Below are 17,638 nucleotides of genomic sequence, written 5' to 3' on the forward strand. Positions count from 1 at the left end.
CAGGTTATAATTTTTTTAAAATGACTTTTCATACAAAGAATGATGAAAATCTTAACTTCAGTGAAAAATATCATGCAAGAAATGCTGACAGAATAGAAGTTTTAATATTATTTAACAAAGGTTATAAATAAACCATGACAAAAATGTCTCAAAGAGAAAGATGGGCATACTTGAACCACACTGAAGAAAAAAAAAAGGTTTTGGCAAGTAAATAGAAGATATAAACTGAAAGGAAATTTCAGAAATGAAAAAATATAACTAAAAACAAAAACTCAGTTGATGTTTTGAATAGTGGAATGAAGTAGAGAAAAAAGATATACTCAAAATCAGTAGATAAATCAAAATGAAATGGAATTCTAAAAAAAAATCAAGTAACGTATTGTAATGAAGGAGAAAAAACACAGAGAATTAAAAACAGAACAGAAAGAAAATAAATAAATTCACAAGGTCAAGTCCTAACATATCAATAATGGCATTAAATATAAATGGTATAAATATATTCATTAAAGAACAGTTTTTTCTTTAATGCATATGTGCCTAAAAAGGGAGTATCAAACTACATGAGGCAAAAACTGGTAGAACTGAAAGGAGACAAGAATGGATTCACTATCCCAGTTGAAGATTTCAACACCTCTCTATCAGAAATGGGCAGATCCTACCAGCAAAAAAATCAATAAGAATGTAACTGGACTCAAATTGGTAGTATATATTTACAAAAACACTACAACTAATATTATACTAAATGATAAGAAACTCGAAGCTTTTCCACTAAGATCAGAAATGAGGGAAGGATGTTTCTGAGCATTCCTTTTCAACATCACACTGGAAGACCTTGCTAATACAATTAGACAAGGAAATAAAATAAAAGCTATATGAATTGTGATTAAATAAAACTGTCATTTTTCATTTGATGACATGATCATTTATGTAAAAAATTTTTAAGAATCAATGCAAAAAACTCAGGAACTAACAATAGCAAGGTTGTAGAATGCAAGATTATTAGACAAAAGTCAATTAATTTTTAATATATCATCATTGAACAAACAGAATTTGAAATTAAAAGCACAATACCATTTACATGAACATCCCACCAAAATAAAATGTTTAGGTCTAAACCTAACAAAATATGTAAAGATCTACATGAGGAAAACCACAAAAGTCTGATAAACAAAAACAAAGAATATATAAATAGAGAAATTTTTCTAAGTTTTTGAGTAAAAAGATTCAATATTTTACAAGATATAGCTTCTACCTAACTTGATCTATAGACTTCGTACAATCGCAATAAAAATCCCAGCAAGTTATTTTGTGGATATCAACAAATTGGTAATCAAGTTTATATGAAGACCTGGAAATAGCTAACATAATATGAAAGGAAAATAACAAGGTTGGAAGACTGATATTACTTGCCTTTAAGACTTCCTAGACAGCTGCAGTCACCATAACAGTATGGTATTGGTAATTAATAGAAAATATAGACCAATTTAACACAACAGAGAGCCAAGAAAGAGATGCATGTAAATATAGTCAACTGATTTTTGACAGAGGAGCACAGACAATAAAATGGAGCACAAAGAATGCTGCTGCAACAAGTGGATATCTGCATGGAATAAACTGAGTCTAGATATAGACCTTATACCCTTCATGAAAATTAACTCAAAGTAGATCACAGACCTAAAAGTAAAACACAAAATTAAAAACTCCTAGAAAGTAATATAATCCAGAAAACCTCGATGTCCACGGATATGTGATGACTTTTTAGATACAACTGTAAAGAAACAATCCATGAAGGAAATAACTGATAAACTGGGCTTTATTAACATTAAAAAATTCTTTGCAGAAGACAATGTCAAAGGGAATAAGAATATTTGCAAAAGATACATCTGATAAAGGACTGTGATTCAAAATTTGAAAAGAACAAGGCAAGAATATCTGTTCTCACTGATGCTATTCAAAGTGGTACTGGTAGTTATAGTATTTGCAGTAAGTCAAGGAAATAAAGTAAAAGCCATATAAAAAAAGCAAAGAAATAAAAAGTTCTCTCTATGCCAATGGTATGACTATCTATGTAGAAATGCCATGTAATCTACAAAATAAATATCTTCCTAGAACTACTAAGTGAATCCAACAAGGTCTCATAACACAAGATACAAGTCAGTTATATTTCCACAATCAGTAAACACATTCAAGCCACAATTAAAAATACAATTGCTCAAAATGATATAATTAGATGTAAATCTAAGGAAGCATATTTGGCTTTACATACTAAAAATTACAAAATGCTGATGAAAGAAAATAAATAAGATCTAAATAAACTGAAGGATAAATTCACATATTGGAAAACTCAACATAATAAAAATATTACCTCTCCCTAAATTGATGTACAGATAATTTTATCATCTAAGAAAGATACCATATAAAATAGGGGGAAAAATGGATCCAGGATTGATATTGTAAGGCATATAGGAGCCAGAACAGAAGTGTTTTTTGTTTTATTGTCTTGTGTTACAGGTGTTGTCCATTTTATAATTTTCTTACTGATTGTTAAATCATTTTAAAAGGACAATTCCAGAACCAGACAAACATTCCCATCCTAAGATTCTTATCTTAGTCCTCTAAAACAGTGGTCCCCAACCTTTTTTGGGCCACAGACCGGTTTAATGTCAGAAAATATTTTCATGGACCAGCCTTTAGGGTGGGACAGATAAATGCACAAAATAAAATTATGTGACCGGTGTAAAAACTGTGGTATTTTTTAAATATAATTGTTGAACTTATGAGACAAGCATCAAGAGTGAGTCTTAGACGGATATAACAGAGAGAATCTGGTCATTTTTAAAAAATAAAACATCGTTCAGACTTAAATATAAATAAAACAGAACTAATGTAAGTTATTTATTCTTTCTCTGCGGATGGGTACCAAATGGCCCACGGACCAGTACCGGTCCGTGGTCCGGAGGTTGGGGACCACTGCTCTAAAATATAGCAAACCACCTAGGCTCCTTGAGTCCTCCCTTGCCTTTCTGCAGTCTGTAAAGATTTTTGTGCAAGATAAATTAGCTCTTCCCTGATAGCCCCCTGCTCAATTCCACTCAGAGTAAAAGCCACAGTTCCTACATTGGCCCAACCTGTCCTGGCATCCTCTGTCTCTCCGACCATCTCCTCTACTCTCTCCTCACTCATTTTTCTGCTGTGCAGACTTCTTTAATGCTCTTTGCACACATCAAGTGTGTCCTAGCCTCGAGGCCTCTGAATCTGATGCTACTCCATCTGGAACACTCTCATTCTGGATATCATATAGCTTACTTCCTTACTTTCAAGTCTCCACGCAAATGTCACTTTCTAACCATATTATCAAATTTTTACTACACACACTGGTGTCCCCCAGATCCCTTAGTCTCCAGCCTCTTTTCATGTTTCATGTTTTAGTAGAGCACTTGTCATTTTTCAACATGCTATATAACTGACTGATTTTATATTGCTGTGTCTCTCTCCTCTCACTAAAATGTCATCTCTGCAAGGGCAGAGATGTCTTCTGTTTTGTTCACTGCTGTTCCCCAGAACCTAGAAAAGTATCTGGTGATAGTATGTTCTCAATAAATATTTGTTTAACAAATTTTAATAAATATTACCAGATAAATAGTGGTAAATCTTGGCCAAGACAGCTATATTAACTATCTTGCACTAGGTTGATGGTGATTATAATAAAGATAATGACCATTATTTATGAGGCTCTGACGTTTTGCTAGAAATTCTGCTAAACACTTGATCTGACTGCACATGTGTACACATTTCGCAGAGCAGGAAGTGTTTCACTAGGAAGAAACTCTGAGAAACTCATGTGCCCTGCTGATGACTTATTCTCAGTGTTCTATATTGGTATGTTGTCAAAAAATTGTGGACATTCACTGAATACCAATTACATGGCAACCACCCTGCTAAGCCTTTGTATTATTTTTTCTTTAAATTTTAAAACGATGTGAAATTGATAACTATACTTACCTTCCTCTGATAAATGAGAAAAGGAAAGCAAATTTCATGGAGATCAGGACACTAAAACCAGAAGGTGGTGGTCCTAGGTAGTGAGCATAGACACATCGACTGAAAGTGCCACTTATAACACCTATGGAACCCTTACAATGACCCAGGCCTTGTGCTAAGCTCTGTCTGCACGGCATCCATCTGGTCCCAAGAAAAGAAATCGGGCAACTATGACAGCTTAGATCAGCAATTTTCAACATTTTTCACCTCATGGCCCACATAGGTACAATTTTGATTCACTCACAGCAAACAGCTATTGTGTTGGCTGTTGTAATTTTTAAAATTTGACAATCTAAAGAAAAAGAGGTCAGTGCCCTTGACTAAATAGTCAGGTATTGCTGGTTTTAAAAATTCTTGTGGCATACCACTTGAAAATCACTGGCTTAGCTGAATGGCAGAGACCCATTTAAACCAGGGCTGGCCAACTCAAAACGAACATTTTCTTCTCTATGAGGCCTTCTTGGTGACCCTATTTAATAGTGGCATTCTCTCCACACACACTTCATCCTTTTATATTTCTCTATTTTACTTTCTGCCTCCCTACCACCATGAAAATTCAATTAGGGCAAGAATTTAGAGCTAAAAAACAGTGCACAGCATATAGTAGATATTCAATATTTTCATTGAATCTAATTAATACTCTCTTTTTAAAAAAGATCCGAAGCTTGAAGCAAAAGCATTAATATTTCAAGATGAGAGGGGCTCAGACCAGCTCCTTTTTGAACATTCTGCATGAAGAGAGGCAGAAGGAAACTAACCATTATTAATGTGCTTCACGTCCCAGAACTGGAGGTGGGCACACAGTTAGGCAGTATAAGTCTGAAGAAGAGCTTGGATCCTGGGTCAGAAGTACTAGGAATAAATGTTTAGAATGCCCCAGTGGTTCTTCTCATAGGTGAATTTGTGCCCACTCACCCCAGGAGATGTTTTTTTATTTTTATGACTGACAGGTGTTACTGGCATCTATTAGGAGGAAGTCAGGGATGCTGCTAAATATCCTACAATGCAGAGGACAGTCCCTCAACATACAATTGTCCTAAACATCAATACTACTGAGGTTGAGAAACCCTGGTCTGGAGTACCAAGAGGTGCCCTATCATTAGAGGAAATTTTTCCTTCTGAATGTGGCCAACATTTTCACAGGTATCACCAGAAGTCTCAGTAGAGGCTGGGGCCTGTCGTCCATGAAGGGAAGTGAAGACACACTATTATAAATAACCACACAGTCTTGTATACAGAATGCAATCACCTCCTTTATTGGAAGGATTTTACATAAAAGCCAACCAATCCTTAGATGTCCATTAATAAACTATAGAAAACACAAATTAATTCCCTCTGAATAACAGATTTTTAACTACAACTTTAATGTGGAGCTTCAGAACTGAAAAGTCAGTTAATTGTACTCTCCTGAAATGCAGCAGCAGGAGGCTGAGCAAGCTGCCCGGTGAGCCAGGCTTTAACCTGATGTGAGGGAGCCCGTGCTTGAGACACAGGTGAAAAGCCAGTTAGAAGGCAGGATTTGCATCCAGCTTGTAAAATCATGCTGTGTCTAGCCATAGTTATGTGGTTCAAATGTCTGAACAAATAGTAAGAAATTAAGTAGATGGTAAGGTATTTTTAAATATCTAGGTACATGACATTTATTACTCCTTAAGAAAGCCTGAATTATATTTTCTATTACATTTTGCAATGTAGTATTTTTTACACACAACTGAAGCTGAGTGGAATAAAGTATTTAAAACTATTTGGTAAATTTAAGACAATGTCCAGATTGTCTGAATATCTGAACATGAGAAAAAATGATAAATAAGACCCAGCTCACCAGTGTAACTGACTTGGAAACAACAGGCCAGCCTACCAAAATCAGATGTCTCCTCAATTATTTAAATAGTTATATTAACTGTAGACTCAAATCTTAATTTATTTCTGTGCTGTTTGAAACTGTTAAATATAGCCCAGACTGGTTTGTTCAGTGGTACAGCATCAACTCAGCATATGGAAGTTCTGGGTTCAATTCCCAGTCAGAGCACACAGGAGCTTCGCCACTCCTCCCCCTCCCTTTCTCTCTCTATCTCTTTCCCATGGCTTGATTGGTTCCCTGGGTGCTGAGGATGGCTTCATGGTGCCTCCACCTTAGGTGCTAAAAATAGCTCAGTTGCAAGCATCAGCTCCAGATGGGCAGAGCATTGGGCCCAGACAGGGGTTGCCAAGTGGATCCCAGTTGGGGTGCATGCAAGGGTCTGTCTCACTATCTTTCCTCTCACTTAAAAAAAACTGTTAAATATAATTTATTTTTATATTGGATCTTATTTTGCCTCGTTTAGTAAAGTAAGATGTTGTTTGTGCACATATGTGACTATTTTATAAGGACTTTACAATGCTGTGTTCCTTTCATAGCTATTCCAAATCCAAATGTTGGTTAACTGCAAAGGTCTCAACTTCCTCACAGCCCACTCCCTAAGCATCCCATTGTGAGGTTTCACATTCCCAGCATTCTGGTGTTCCACCCCTTTAAGTTCACTGCTTTCTGATCCTTCCTCTTGGAAGAAGAGAAGGAAGAGAAAGCCTGGAATAAGGCTTGGCTCTCAGGAGGATCCTTAGGTGACAGAACGTGCAGGAAAATAGAATGGTTTTCTGGGGAAGGAAGGGTATTATCAAAAAAGAGGGCAGAGCCCTCCAGTCCAGTCCAAGAAATTGGCAGTGAGTATGAGTTAGATACAGAGTAGACATCTGGTAGTCTCAGGTCGAACTAGCAGTGTATTGGGTTTAGGTATACAAGGAGGCACCTGGAGAGAACTGCCTCTACGGCCCCTGCAGCTGACTGAGCCTTTTGTTGGAGGGAGCTATCAGGAACCCCAGAACTTCTGCATTATCATTATGTCATCCAATTTCTTCCTATTCCTTTGTCATTTTCATTCACTCTGCATTTGTCAATGAGGACCAGCATCCCTTTTCCGAGACTCTCCCTTCTACTCTCCCTATGACAACAGACCAGGCTGCTCATTGGCTTGCTTCTCAATGCTTCTCTTTCTCTTCTGTGGGCTGTCCTTATGTCTTCCCCTCTCCCACTAACCACTATTGATCTTTTACTGCCTTCTTTCTTATTTTTTTTCTTAAAGATTTTACGTAGTATCAAACACCACCTCTGAAATTCTTTATCAGTATCTGCTGTGTAATTAGTCTTTCAGGAAATTCAGTTTTGCACATCAAGATATTTGCTAAATAATTTCAAATTGGTATTTCACCATCAACCCATATTTAATATACTTAAATCCAAGCTAAATATCCATCCTACACTTCAAAACTACTCCCCTCCTTTTGATTCTCATGTTTCTGTCCTTTCTACCAAATTGCTCAGTTGGAGTAATCCACAGCTCTGTGCCGTTTGACAAACAAGTTGGTGCTATGGCACAGTAACAACAAAATCCATTTCTATCTTTTGATTCACCATTCACACATCTGTAAATATATAATCCAAAGAATTAATACAAATCATGAAAAATGTTCCATGCATGAATTATTTTTAATGTGGAGGTAACATCTAATATATTCAAAATTTAAGAAACCATTAGGTAAAAATCTGAAGAGATGTATGCTGTCTTAAAAATAGAAAAATGAGATATATATTTTATTCCCAATGATTAAAACTATGTACAATATGCATATAAAAAGGACTGGAAGGAAATATACTAAAATAATATTTGTTTGGAAAGTGACCCTTTCATTGTATATTGTTTAAATGGAATTTCACCTTCTTCAAAAGGAAATATCTTCACCATGCAAGAATCCTCCAGATTTCTATTATTTGTCTATTAAGTGTTATATATTAGCTCATTAAGTATCATTTACATTTATTATTTTACTTTAACCTTTGTCGTTTCACCCTCATTGAAGCCCTGATAGGATTCCCTGAGGATGATCCTCACTACCAGACCTTCTCCCCTTTCTTGCTTGACAATAGTGGTTAGAAAGACAACAATTCCATGCCCAGCTTAGCAGACTCATGTGGCACAGTTCTGATGAGGAAAGTATTGTGTAAAGACAGTAGCCACGGGCACCACCACAGCCACCTGGCCCATGCAGGTTCGCATTAGATTCTGATAGACGGTAATGAAACGATGAAGCCAGGAACTGGTGGGTCATCATCTCTATCCTAGCTTGCACCCAGCAGGAAAGAAATGCACGCAGTGGGAAAACACTTCCCTTTCCATTCAGGGCTCCCAAAGCCACTGACTTATCTGAGTTTCCTAGGATCAAAGGTTTCTAACTCACCAGCCTTATTCACCTCTGTTCCCATCTCCTTCTCTCTGCACTAACTCTAAATTAACTGGCTTCTCTTTTAGCACTTCACCATCTTGGCTTCCTCTCCTTGCCTCCACGTGGCCTTTCTCTGCTCTCCACTCTAATGCTAATCTCAGGAACCGAGAGAGCAAGCTCCCGATCTGCCCCCATTTTATAGTGTATAAATCAAAACCTTTAATTCAATATACAAATAAGGAAGTCTCTGTTACAAAGTCACTTATCTGAGGCATAATGAGATTCCTCATGAGAGTGTACCACCCCACATCATGCAATCAATCAAGGGTGTAAGGAAAAGCTTAGTCTTAAAACTAAGCCTTAGGCTATAACAACCCGGCCTGCTTACAGCCTGTCCCCCACACCCAATACAAACTATAAGTGAGCAAACATATATATTATATTTACAAACATATTTGACAAACACATTGATAAGAACCTACTGACAGATTCTAGGGACACTCTTCTAAAAATGGAAGAACATGATGGTGATTGCCCACCTACTAAGGATGGTGGAAGAAAAAGCTGAAAGGGCCTGGGTCCCTGATAGTAACATTATGACAGTTACCTCTGAACTTTGTATTGTGGGAGAAAAAGAGCCCTTATATTGTAGCTTCTGTCTGTTTTCTGTTACTTAGAGCTTAATGTGCTGTTGGTAAATATCTTGCCTAGTTGCATTCCTGACTCTAGTCTTACATCATTCACTTCATCCTGTTTTTATTGTATAAGGATGAGGGAAAAAAGGACCAGAACACAACAGTAAATAAATAAACACTGACAATAAAAGCAAGACAGTTAACATGTGAAAACAACTTCGAAGACCTATAAACTACAAAATGTATGAACAAAAAATTTTTTCTGTGACAGAGACAGAGAGAGGGTTAGATGGGAACAGACAGACAGGAAGGGAGAGAGATAAGAAGCATCAATTCTTCATTGTGGCAACTTAGTTGTTCATTGATTGCTTTCTCATATGTGCCTTGATGGGGGGGAGGTTTACAGCAGACCAAGTGACCTCTTGCTCAAGCCAGAGACCTTGGGCTCAAGCTGGTGGGCCTTGCTCAAACCAGATGAGTTCGCGCTCAAGCCCACGAACTCGGAGTTTCAAACCTGAGTCCTCTGCATCCCAGTCTGACGCTCTATCCACTGTGCCACCACTTCATCAAGCTGAATAAAAATTTTGAAGAGTAATCTAAGTCCATTTAGTAAAGTTTAAAAAAATTCCTGCATACATCAATAGTTACTTAGGGCATTACTCTTCGTACCACAGTACAGGAAAATAATGAAGACTAACAAGAAATAGTCATTCTACAAATAATATTCAATCTACCTTGGACACAATGGTGAGCCAAACATAAGATTTCTCTGTAGGAGCTTAGAGTTGAGTTGGGGGAAAAGTACATGAACAAAATAATTACACAGTAAATAATTAAAGTTTTGGCTGTAAATTATCAAATTGAAGCATGAGTTTTATACAGGAGAACCTGGTCTAGTACAAGTATTAATGAGTATGGGGCTGCCAGCACGAAAGGCTTCCTTTGAAAACTGAGGATAAACCTTCTCTGTTAGAGAAATGAATGGACGAGGGGTGCAAGAGAGAGAAACAGCACTTGGGGAAACAGATAGCACCTACAGAGGCCTTGGGGTAGGAGGACACAGGCTATTCCTGGGGAACCCAAAGGAGGCCCTGTGGCTAGGCTGCTGAATGTGTTTGTTCCAACTCCTCCAGAAAAGAGGAAATTATGTTCAATATATTCTGCTCAATAGAAAAGCTAAGTAGGAAACTGGTTTTAAAAACAGTTCACTTCAAAAAAAAATAAAATTAAAATAGTTAACTGCTGAAAATATTATCTATAATTTTTTTTTTCAAATATTTAAGCATCTACTAAGAAGTATCAGGTACTATACTAAGTTCTGGTAATATAAATGAGTAGGTTACAGTCTGTACCTTTAGGGAACTGCCATAAATAATGAAGAAACTGAGGTAACAAAGAGTTATAGTTAAGGAGAGGGAGCACTTTCATGCAGGTGTGGTCAAGGGCTAGGGAGCTTAAAACATAACTGATTAGTTTACTAAGGAATTGAATTACCTTTAAAATTAATTTATGTTCAGCACATTATTATCAAATGATGCTAAATAAATATACTGTGACTGAGTTTAAGGATGAGACAAACTAAAAAATATAAATTCCAGCAGATATCAGAAGGTAATAGAATTGTTTAATAGACTTCACAGTACATAATCCTATGTCAAAAAACAATACTTAGAATTAGATCACTCCCTATAAGCTTGGGCAACCATTCATTGAGACTTGAGCATAGTTAAATTTTAGATAATATATTTGAGATTAAAGAAAATAAAGGAAACATGGAATTAGACCTGACTATATACAGGTCAGGACCAAATAGAAAGGTAGATAAAAACCAACATGAGTTTAATTTGTTCTTTCATTGAGATTCAATTAAAAGACTTACACTTAAAATTTTCCATTTTAAGCACTAAAATTAGTCTTTTCATTCACTGTAGTTTATAAGATTATCAATAAAGAGAACCCAAAGACTTGAACCTTTGCATGACTTCTGGCAATGACCATTTTTGTCAAGACAAAGTCGCATGGTTTTTCTGAGTCTTAGTCTTAGTCTCCATATTCTGAAATAGAATGATTTCATCAGTAACATCCAATAATTCTAAAACGGTCCTTCCATAAAAATAATACACTACTATGTTATGTACACTGACTTCATTCAATATTGGCTAACTGTAATTGTAAAAACTCAAGAGAATACCATGCCATTTACTAATAGTTTGCCAGGGCAGGATACATCAGGTTTGACAAACAATACTTTGAATTTACCCAAGATAAATTGGTAAATGTATCTTGAATTTACCCAAGATAAATTGCCTGATAATTATGAAGCTACATGAAAGTAAGGAGTAGCTCTGTAGTCTAGTGAAGACCCTGTGGCCCTTTGACAAGGTAACACACACTTTCAGTCAGGTAGAACCCCTTTGATGAAATCTGTGCTCTTGTCTTAGATGAAGGAAATAATTTTTAAAAAAATCACCCATATATAATGTCAGATATTATTGTATAATATCATGAAGACAAGTAGAATGTAGATATACTGTCTCTTTTGTAAGGCATACCTCTTCACACCTCAGTCATTTTTATTTAAAGTATTTGATAAAGTTGCTTAAAGTGAATGAGCCAAAGAGGAGTTTTATAATTTAAAAATAAAACTTGAATATGGTTTTGTCATTAGATAAAAAAATGACATAGTCATTGGAATATAGTTTTGTCAGTAGATTCAAAAACTAACACAGTAATTATATACAGTGCTACATAACAATTCTAATTGTAATTGCAGTATAATTATTTTGACATGCATCTAATATCCATCTCCATAGTAATTATTATGCATATATTATGTTACTTTGTTTTTCAGGTTCTTCGCTATCTCAAGGAGGTGCAGACTTTTCAAATATGCAGATTCACTTTAAAACATATGGTGCCTACAATACCTATGTCATTACAGGACTTCAACATATGAATATCAACAATATTAATATTTATGTTCTAGAAAGCCAAACTTATACTATGTCATAGTTTATTTTATAAAAGTAAGAATTCAAGGAAGAAACACCTTTTTTGTAACTTTTTGTAATATAAAATGGTTTGTTTTACTCTTTCCTATGCCATCTCTTCTCTTAGCAGTGAGAATGTCCATGTCATGCATGATGCAGGAAGTTTTGACAAATGTGAATGAGATTCCTCATGCAGTTTTTTAAAATTATTTTAGTGAGAAGAAGGGAGGCAGAGGTCCTGCATGTACCCCAACTGGGATCCACTCAGCAAGCCCACTAGGGGACAATGCTCTACCCATCTGGGGCATTGCTCCATTGCTCAGCAACAGAGCCATTTTTTTAGTGCCAGAGGCAGAAGCCAACTTTGCTCAAACTAATTGAGCCATGGCTGTGGGAGGAGAATATATATATATATACACAGTGGTACCTTGAGATATAAATTTAATTCTTTCTGTAACTGAACTCGTAAGTCAGTCAACTCATATATCAAACTGCCGATACTGGACCCGTGCGCCAGTGTGCCAACTAGCGTCAGCTTATTAAATCACGACTCATATCTCGGAATTTCACTCGGATCTCGAACAAAATACAGATCGAGTCACAGTTCGTATCTTAAAAAGAGTATGTTGGTCTGTTCATATCTCAAGGTACCACGTGTGTGTGTGTGTGTGTGTGTGTGTGTGTGTGTGTGTGTGTGTGTGTAGAGAGAGAGAGAGAGAGAGAGAGAGAGAGAGAAGGAAGGGGGATAGTGGAGAAAAAGATGGTTTCTTCTCTTGTGTGTTCTGATGGGAAAGGAACTTGGGACATCCACACACCAGTCCCATGCTCTACCACTGAGCCAAACAGCCAGGTCATCTCATGCAGTTTTTAGTAGGAAAGAGTAGGTTACATGTTTGCAAGAGTAAGCACACATGTTTGCAGCACCAACAGTCACAATTCTTTTGACTGTGTTGTGACAAGCAACCCTGGTGAACAAGCACAGTGGTAGAACAGATCACCTATTTTCCTATGCAAACCCTATTCCATTCCATAAAATGTCATGTTAATGTTGTGATATAAGTAAATGCTGCAACCTTTGACAAACTTAAAACAAAACTATAATGAATGGAAATACATCCTTTTACAGAAAGATAAAAACAATAGATGAATAATGAAGGTTCTGTCATAGTTAATTTTATTTGTCAACTTGGTTAGACTATGATGTCCAGTTGTTTGGTCAAACACTTGTTGAGATGTTACTGTAAAGGTGCTGGATAGATGTGATTACCATTTATTTAGACTACAAGTAAAGCAGATAATCCTCCATAATGAGGGTAGGCCTCATCCAATTAGTTCAAGGTTTAAGAACAGAGACTGAGACTTTGTGAAGAAGGACTGGATCATAAAAATTTTACCCGAGTTTCCAGCCTTCAGACTCAAGACTGCAATATTGACTCCTCTGAATCTTACAGATTTTAGACTTGCCACCTTCCACAATGACATAAGCCAATTCCTTAAAGTCTCTTCTTCAGTATCTCTTTTTTATATGTCTCCTACTGATTCTCTGGAGAATCCTGACTAATATAAGTTCTTTATATTATAATATAATCTGGACTAATATAAATTCTTTATGCATTCTCTTTGAAATACAAATATTTTTTGGCTGTTTATGACATTGGAAGATTCTGTACCAACTCTTCATTTTTTTTTCAACTTGGGAAACATTTGTTTACTTTCCAACATCATCAATTATAAATATGAGTAGTTAAATCTTTTGTCTCTTCAGGAAAATACAGCAGTACTGAGTGACAATATCATTCTAAGGGGAACTTCAATGTTTGATCACAGTGTTAAGAGCTCCTGATTTTGGTTCCACAGCTTCTCTTTGATATGACCTATCAATCCTTAGTCTTAAGATTAAGATAAATACTCTTTATTTAAAACTTCATGAAACCAGCTGAGAATAAAGTTGACATACTGATCTCATGTACTTTCTATAAAACTAGATGTACATACTACATATTATGTACCTTCCAGAAAAACTATGTTTACATACTTTCTATAGAACAAATAGTATAAAAATACAAAAAGAAGAAAAAGAAAGCTAATAAACATGGCTCCCAGTTAATGACATCTGACTACTCTTCTTTAGTAGGTTATCACATATAAACAAGTTCAGTCATTTTGTAGGAATAAAGCAACAAAATAAGATTCTTATGTGTAACAATTGCAAAAAGAGCATTCCAAAAGCATGGTGTATACTACAATAGTTTCTATTGTAAGACTAGTTGTAGGTTAGTTAAACCCTTAAGAAACAATTCTTCCTAATGAACATCAATCACTATTTCTATATCAGAAAACACACTTTTGAAAATTTATCTTTATAAATGGCAAGTCAGTTTTAGACCAAAGTTATAGTCTATTAAAATTATAAATTGTATGTTAAAATGATATCTTATTCTTTTATATATCACAGATTGATATAAGAGTTAATGTTGAAATAATAGATGTTAAATATATTTTTTATAGCCCACAACAGTTTGTAGTGGGCATTTTTCAGAAAGCCATGTTTTTCTCAGAGACATTCTGTAAATAGAAGTACTTACTAACTGCAGAGTCATAGGAGGTAGAATTGTGCTCGCCTTTCATGAAAGGATATGGCGACAGATAAGCATGTGTGCAGTTCTTGGATGCTGGCTGATTGGCTAGGAAGGAGACCAAAACAATGGTATTTGTTATTGAGCAACTGAGTAAAGATTTATTCCTAATTGATGAGAAATAAGTAGTCTGGGGCTATACAAGTTAAATAAAACTGTAGGATTGATCAACAAATTCACATAATTGTTGAGTGAAAGGAGAAGACTTTCTAAAAATCTCATATTGAAAAACACAAGGAACCTAACTCATGACATAATTCATTACAGAGAATGCCTTTCTGATATCACCTTAAAATTCCTCAATTTCATTTATTTTCACAATCATATTCTTCAGTTCTTAACAATGCCTGCCACATAGTAAGTATTCAAAAATAATGATAATTGCTTTGAAAATCTAATAAGCTTGCATTTAACCTTGATCAATTCTAATTAATATAAAATTTCTTCTTTGACCTATATTTAGGGAAAAGATGGATCATATGACCTAATAATTCAAATACATTTTTGGAATTTGAAGAAACCACAAGAAATAATTTTTATGTTATTTAAAAACTTGAAGATTTCATTTTATACATTGTAAAGGGGAGTGAAATATTCTTTCTTTCTCTAAGTCCTTGGCAAAATCTTCCTCTTGTATAGTCTTATTTACTCCACTATACCAAAGTCTATATAATTTTTGACACATCACATGCTTATTTTTCTACCTGAAAAGCCTATAAGATCATCTATAAAATATCCTTCTCCAAATGCCACTTTATCATTACTTTGTCCAGAAACTTGCTTAAGTCATCTGCGATCTCATATTTTTATTACATATTTCATAATCTTGACTGTTGTGTAAATATCATACTTTGATTTATCACAGGAGTGATAAATTATCATAGGGAGAATAAATAATTTTAACCCACAATAAGCTTTAGGGTAACAAACAGTTCTTTTCTTTGTTGGATGTAATAAGATAAGGTTATTTTCAATAAATTGATTTTCAAAGATTAATAACATATAAGTAATACAGTTGAAAGAATGCATCATATTTTTAAGAAGTTGTTCAACCTCAAAAAAAGAACTTAAAGTTTCTATGAGAGAATTCAAAGATCAAAAACAAGACATTTTGTGCTATTGCCCACAAACTTGGTTGAAGCTCAAAAAGAGCAAGCTTTCATCTGCCAGAGGTGGTAATTAAATTTCATTATAAAAAAGAGGTATTTTTTAACTTTGAAGTCATGTATAGAGATAATAAATTGCTATTTCTGGATTTTAAAAAGATAAAAAATCATTTATTTGCAATGTAACAATAATAGAGACTCTGAAAAATACTAAAAATAATACCTGTTTGTTTATTAGGATTAGTTTATTTTGAATATGAACAAGTAAACAGCAGATAATTCAGTTTTCCAATAAATATCCAAACTCCTATTTATATGTTAAAATAAAATAGTTATTGCTAAAGCCATTTTTACTTACTGAACAGCAATCACTTCATGAACCTTTTGAAGAAACCCTATTGAGATTCTACAATTAAGCCTGACTAGGCGGTGGCGCAGTGAATAGAGTGTCGGACTGGGATGCCGAGATTCTACAATTAAGAGCTCAATTCTACTTTGTAAATGATATGATCTAAAAAAAACCTGCTGACTTTTTATTTTAAAGACAAAGGAAAAAATAAAGCAAAAGTGCACTTACTGTACCAGAACTTCCAGATATTTGAATTATTTTCTTCCACAATCCCATTAAACCAACATCTCCAGAAGAATCCTTCATGGTGAAAAGTGACATTCTCTTTCTGTACAGAACACAAATAAAGTATCTTGTCAACACAAAAAGCATAATCTCAATTATTACATCCAGGAAACGTTTAAAGTAATGTATTTTATTCTAATAGTAATGATCAGTAGCTTTCTATATATCTCTTCTATGAAGAAACAGACACCCCACTACTATTCTCTGATTTTAAGAGGATACAAAGGCTATCCTCACCACCTACAAGTACAACAATAGTTTGGAAAAAAAAACGCACATTCTGTTCACCTGAACACTTCCCCACTTCAGTCACAAGAAGCCAATAGTCTGATCCAAAAGCCACCAAAAAGAGTAAAACCCCTAAAGCACCAAAGAAAGCTCCAAAGAAAATAGCAATGTTTAGTCTCATATTCAATTCTCTTTAAATAAAATAAGAAAATTTAAAATGGCAGACACCTAGCTTTTCACAAAAAAAGAATAAAAATTTTTGAGTAGGCAGAATTGTCTCAAGAAGGCTCTCCTAGCTCATGTTCTAGTGGCTTCTCACCACCAAGCAGCCAGTAGATTGTATTCCCTTTGCTCATCCCTGGAGGGACTCCAGCCCAGCAGCTGAGAATGGCTAGCTATTTTAGGAAACTGACTGAGGAGCCTTCTTTCTCCCATGGGGATCAAAAAATAGCTGACCTTCCCCTAGTTGTAGAAAGGAGTATCAAGAGCCAGCTGAAATGATTATTATTACTGTTGAGTAATCCACAGAAGTGGAAAGCTGATGGAATGGTACAAAGTTATTGAGAGAACTGGCCCATTCTGTGTCTGGACAAGCTCCTTTTAGTCTATCATTACAACCCCAAGGACCCTTAAGACTCTTTGAAGACAGATAAATCACAGCTATAAAGAACCACAGAGACTTCTCTTGAATGCAGTTGAAGTTGTAACTAATTTAATTCCATTTGGACATTTGGGGATAGAAAATAATTTGTGTATCAAATGGCCTAAGATAAAACTGAATATAGTTCAGGTTTATAACCTAGACATTCAGCTGTGTACTTAAAAGGTCCATTACTATGGTAACAAACTATTTAAAGTATTAAAATGTACTTTTATGTTGCATACACTATTGACATAAAAACAGCACTTTCTACAGCAGCTCCCAGATCATTCCAAATAATAAGTCACTCCAAATAGTCATTTCGAAAATAGACTGATGAAAAAAATTTTCAAAAATTTATTGTATTCTGGATTATGAAAAATAATATCTGGTTCATTCTTTGGTTATGAGTATCAATTTCCTCACAGTATGAGTTGTACTTAATACCCACAAAAATCGCCTGATAGCAAT

General features: G+C 35.1%; 1 protein-coding gene across 1 annotated transcript in view; it reads right to left on the reverse strand.

The window, feature by feature from the left end:
• The window catches only part of TMEM182 (transmembrane protein 182), a 54,763-nt gene extending 37,909 nt beyond the window's left edge, over positions 1-16,854 (reverse strand). The window contains exons 1-3 of the mRNA XM_066264865.1: positions 16,577-16,854; positions 16,243-16,342; positions 14,509-14,607 (exon numbers count right to left, since the gene is read on the reverse strand). Coding sequence (XP_066120962.1) covers positions 14,509-14,607; positions 16,243-16,342; positions 16,577-16,708 — 331 coding nt within the window. The 5' untranslated portion in view covers positions 16,709-16,854. The remainder of the gene's footprint in view (positions 1-14,508; positions 14,608-16,242; positions 16,343-16,576) is intronic.
• Between the last annotated feature and the right edge of the window lie 784 nt (positions 16,855-17,638).

The sequence above is a fragment of the Saccopteryx bilineata genome, chromosome 3 (genome assembly GCF_036850765.1).
Source record: "Saccopteryx bilineata isolate mSacBil1 chromosome 3, mSacBil1_pri_phased_curated, whole genome shotgun sequence".
In the NCBI taxonomy this organism is placed as follows: domain Eukaryota; kingdom Metazoa; phylum Chordata; class Mammalia; order Chiroptera; family Emballonuridae; genus Saccopteryx; species Saccopteryx bilineata.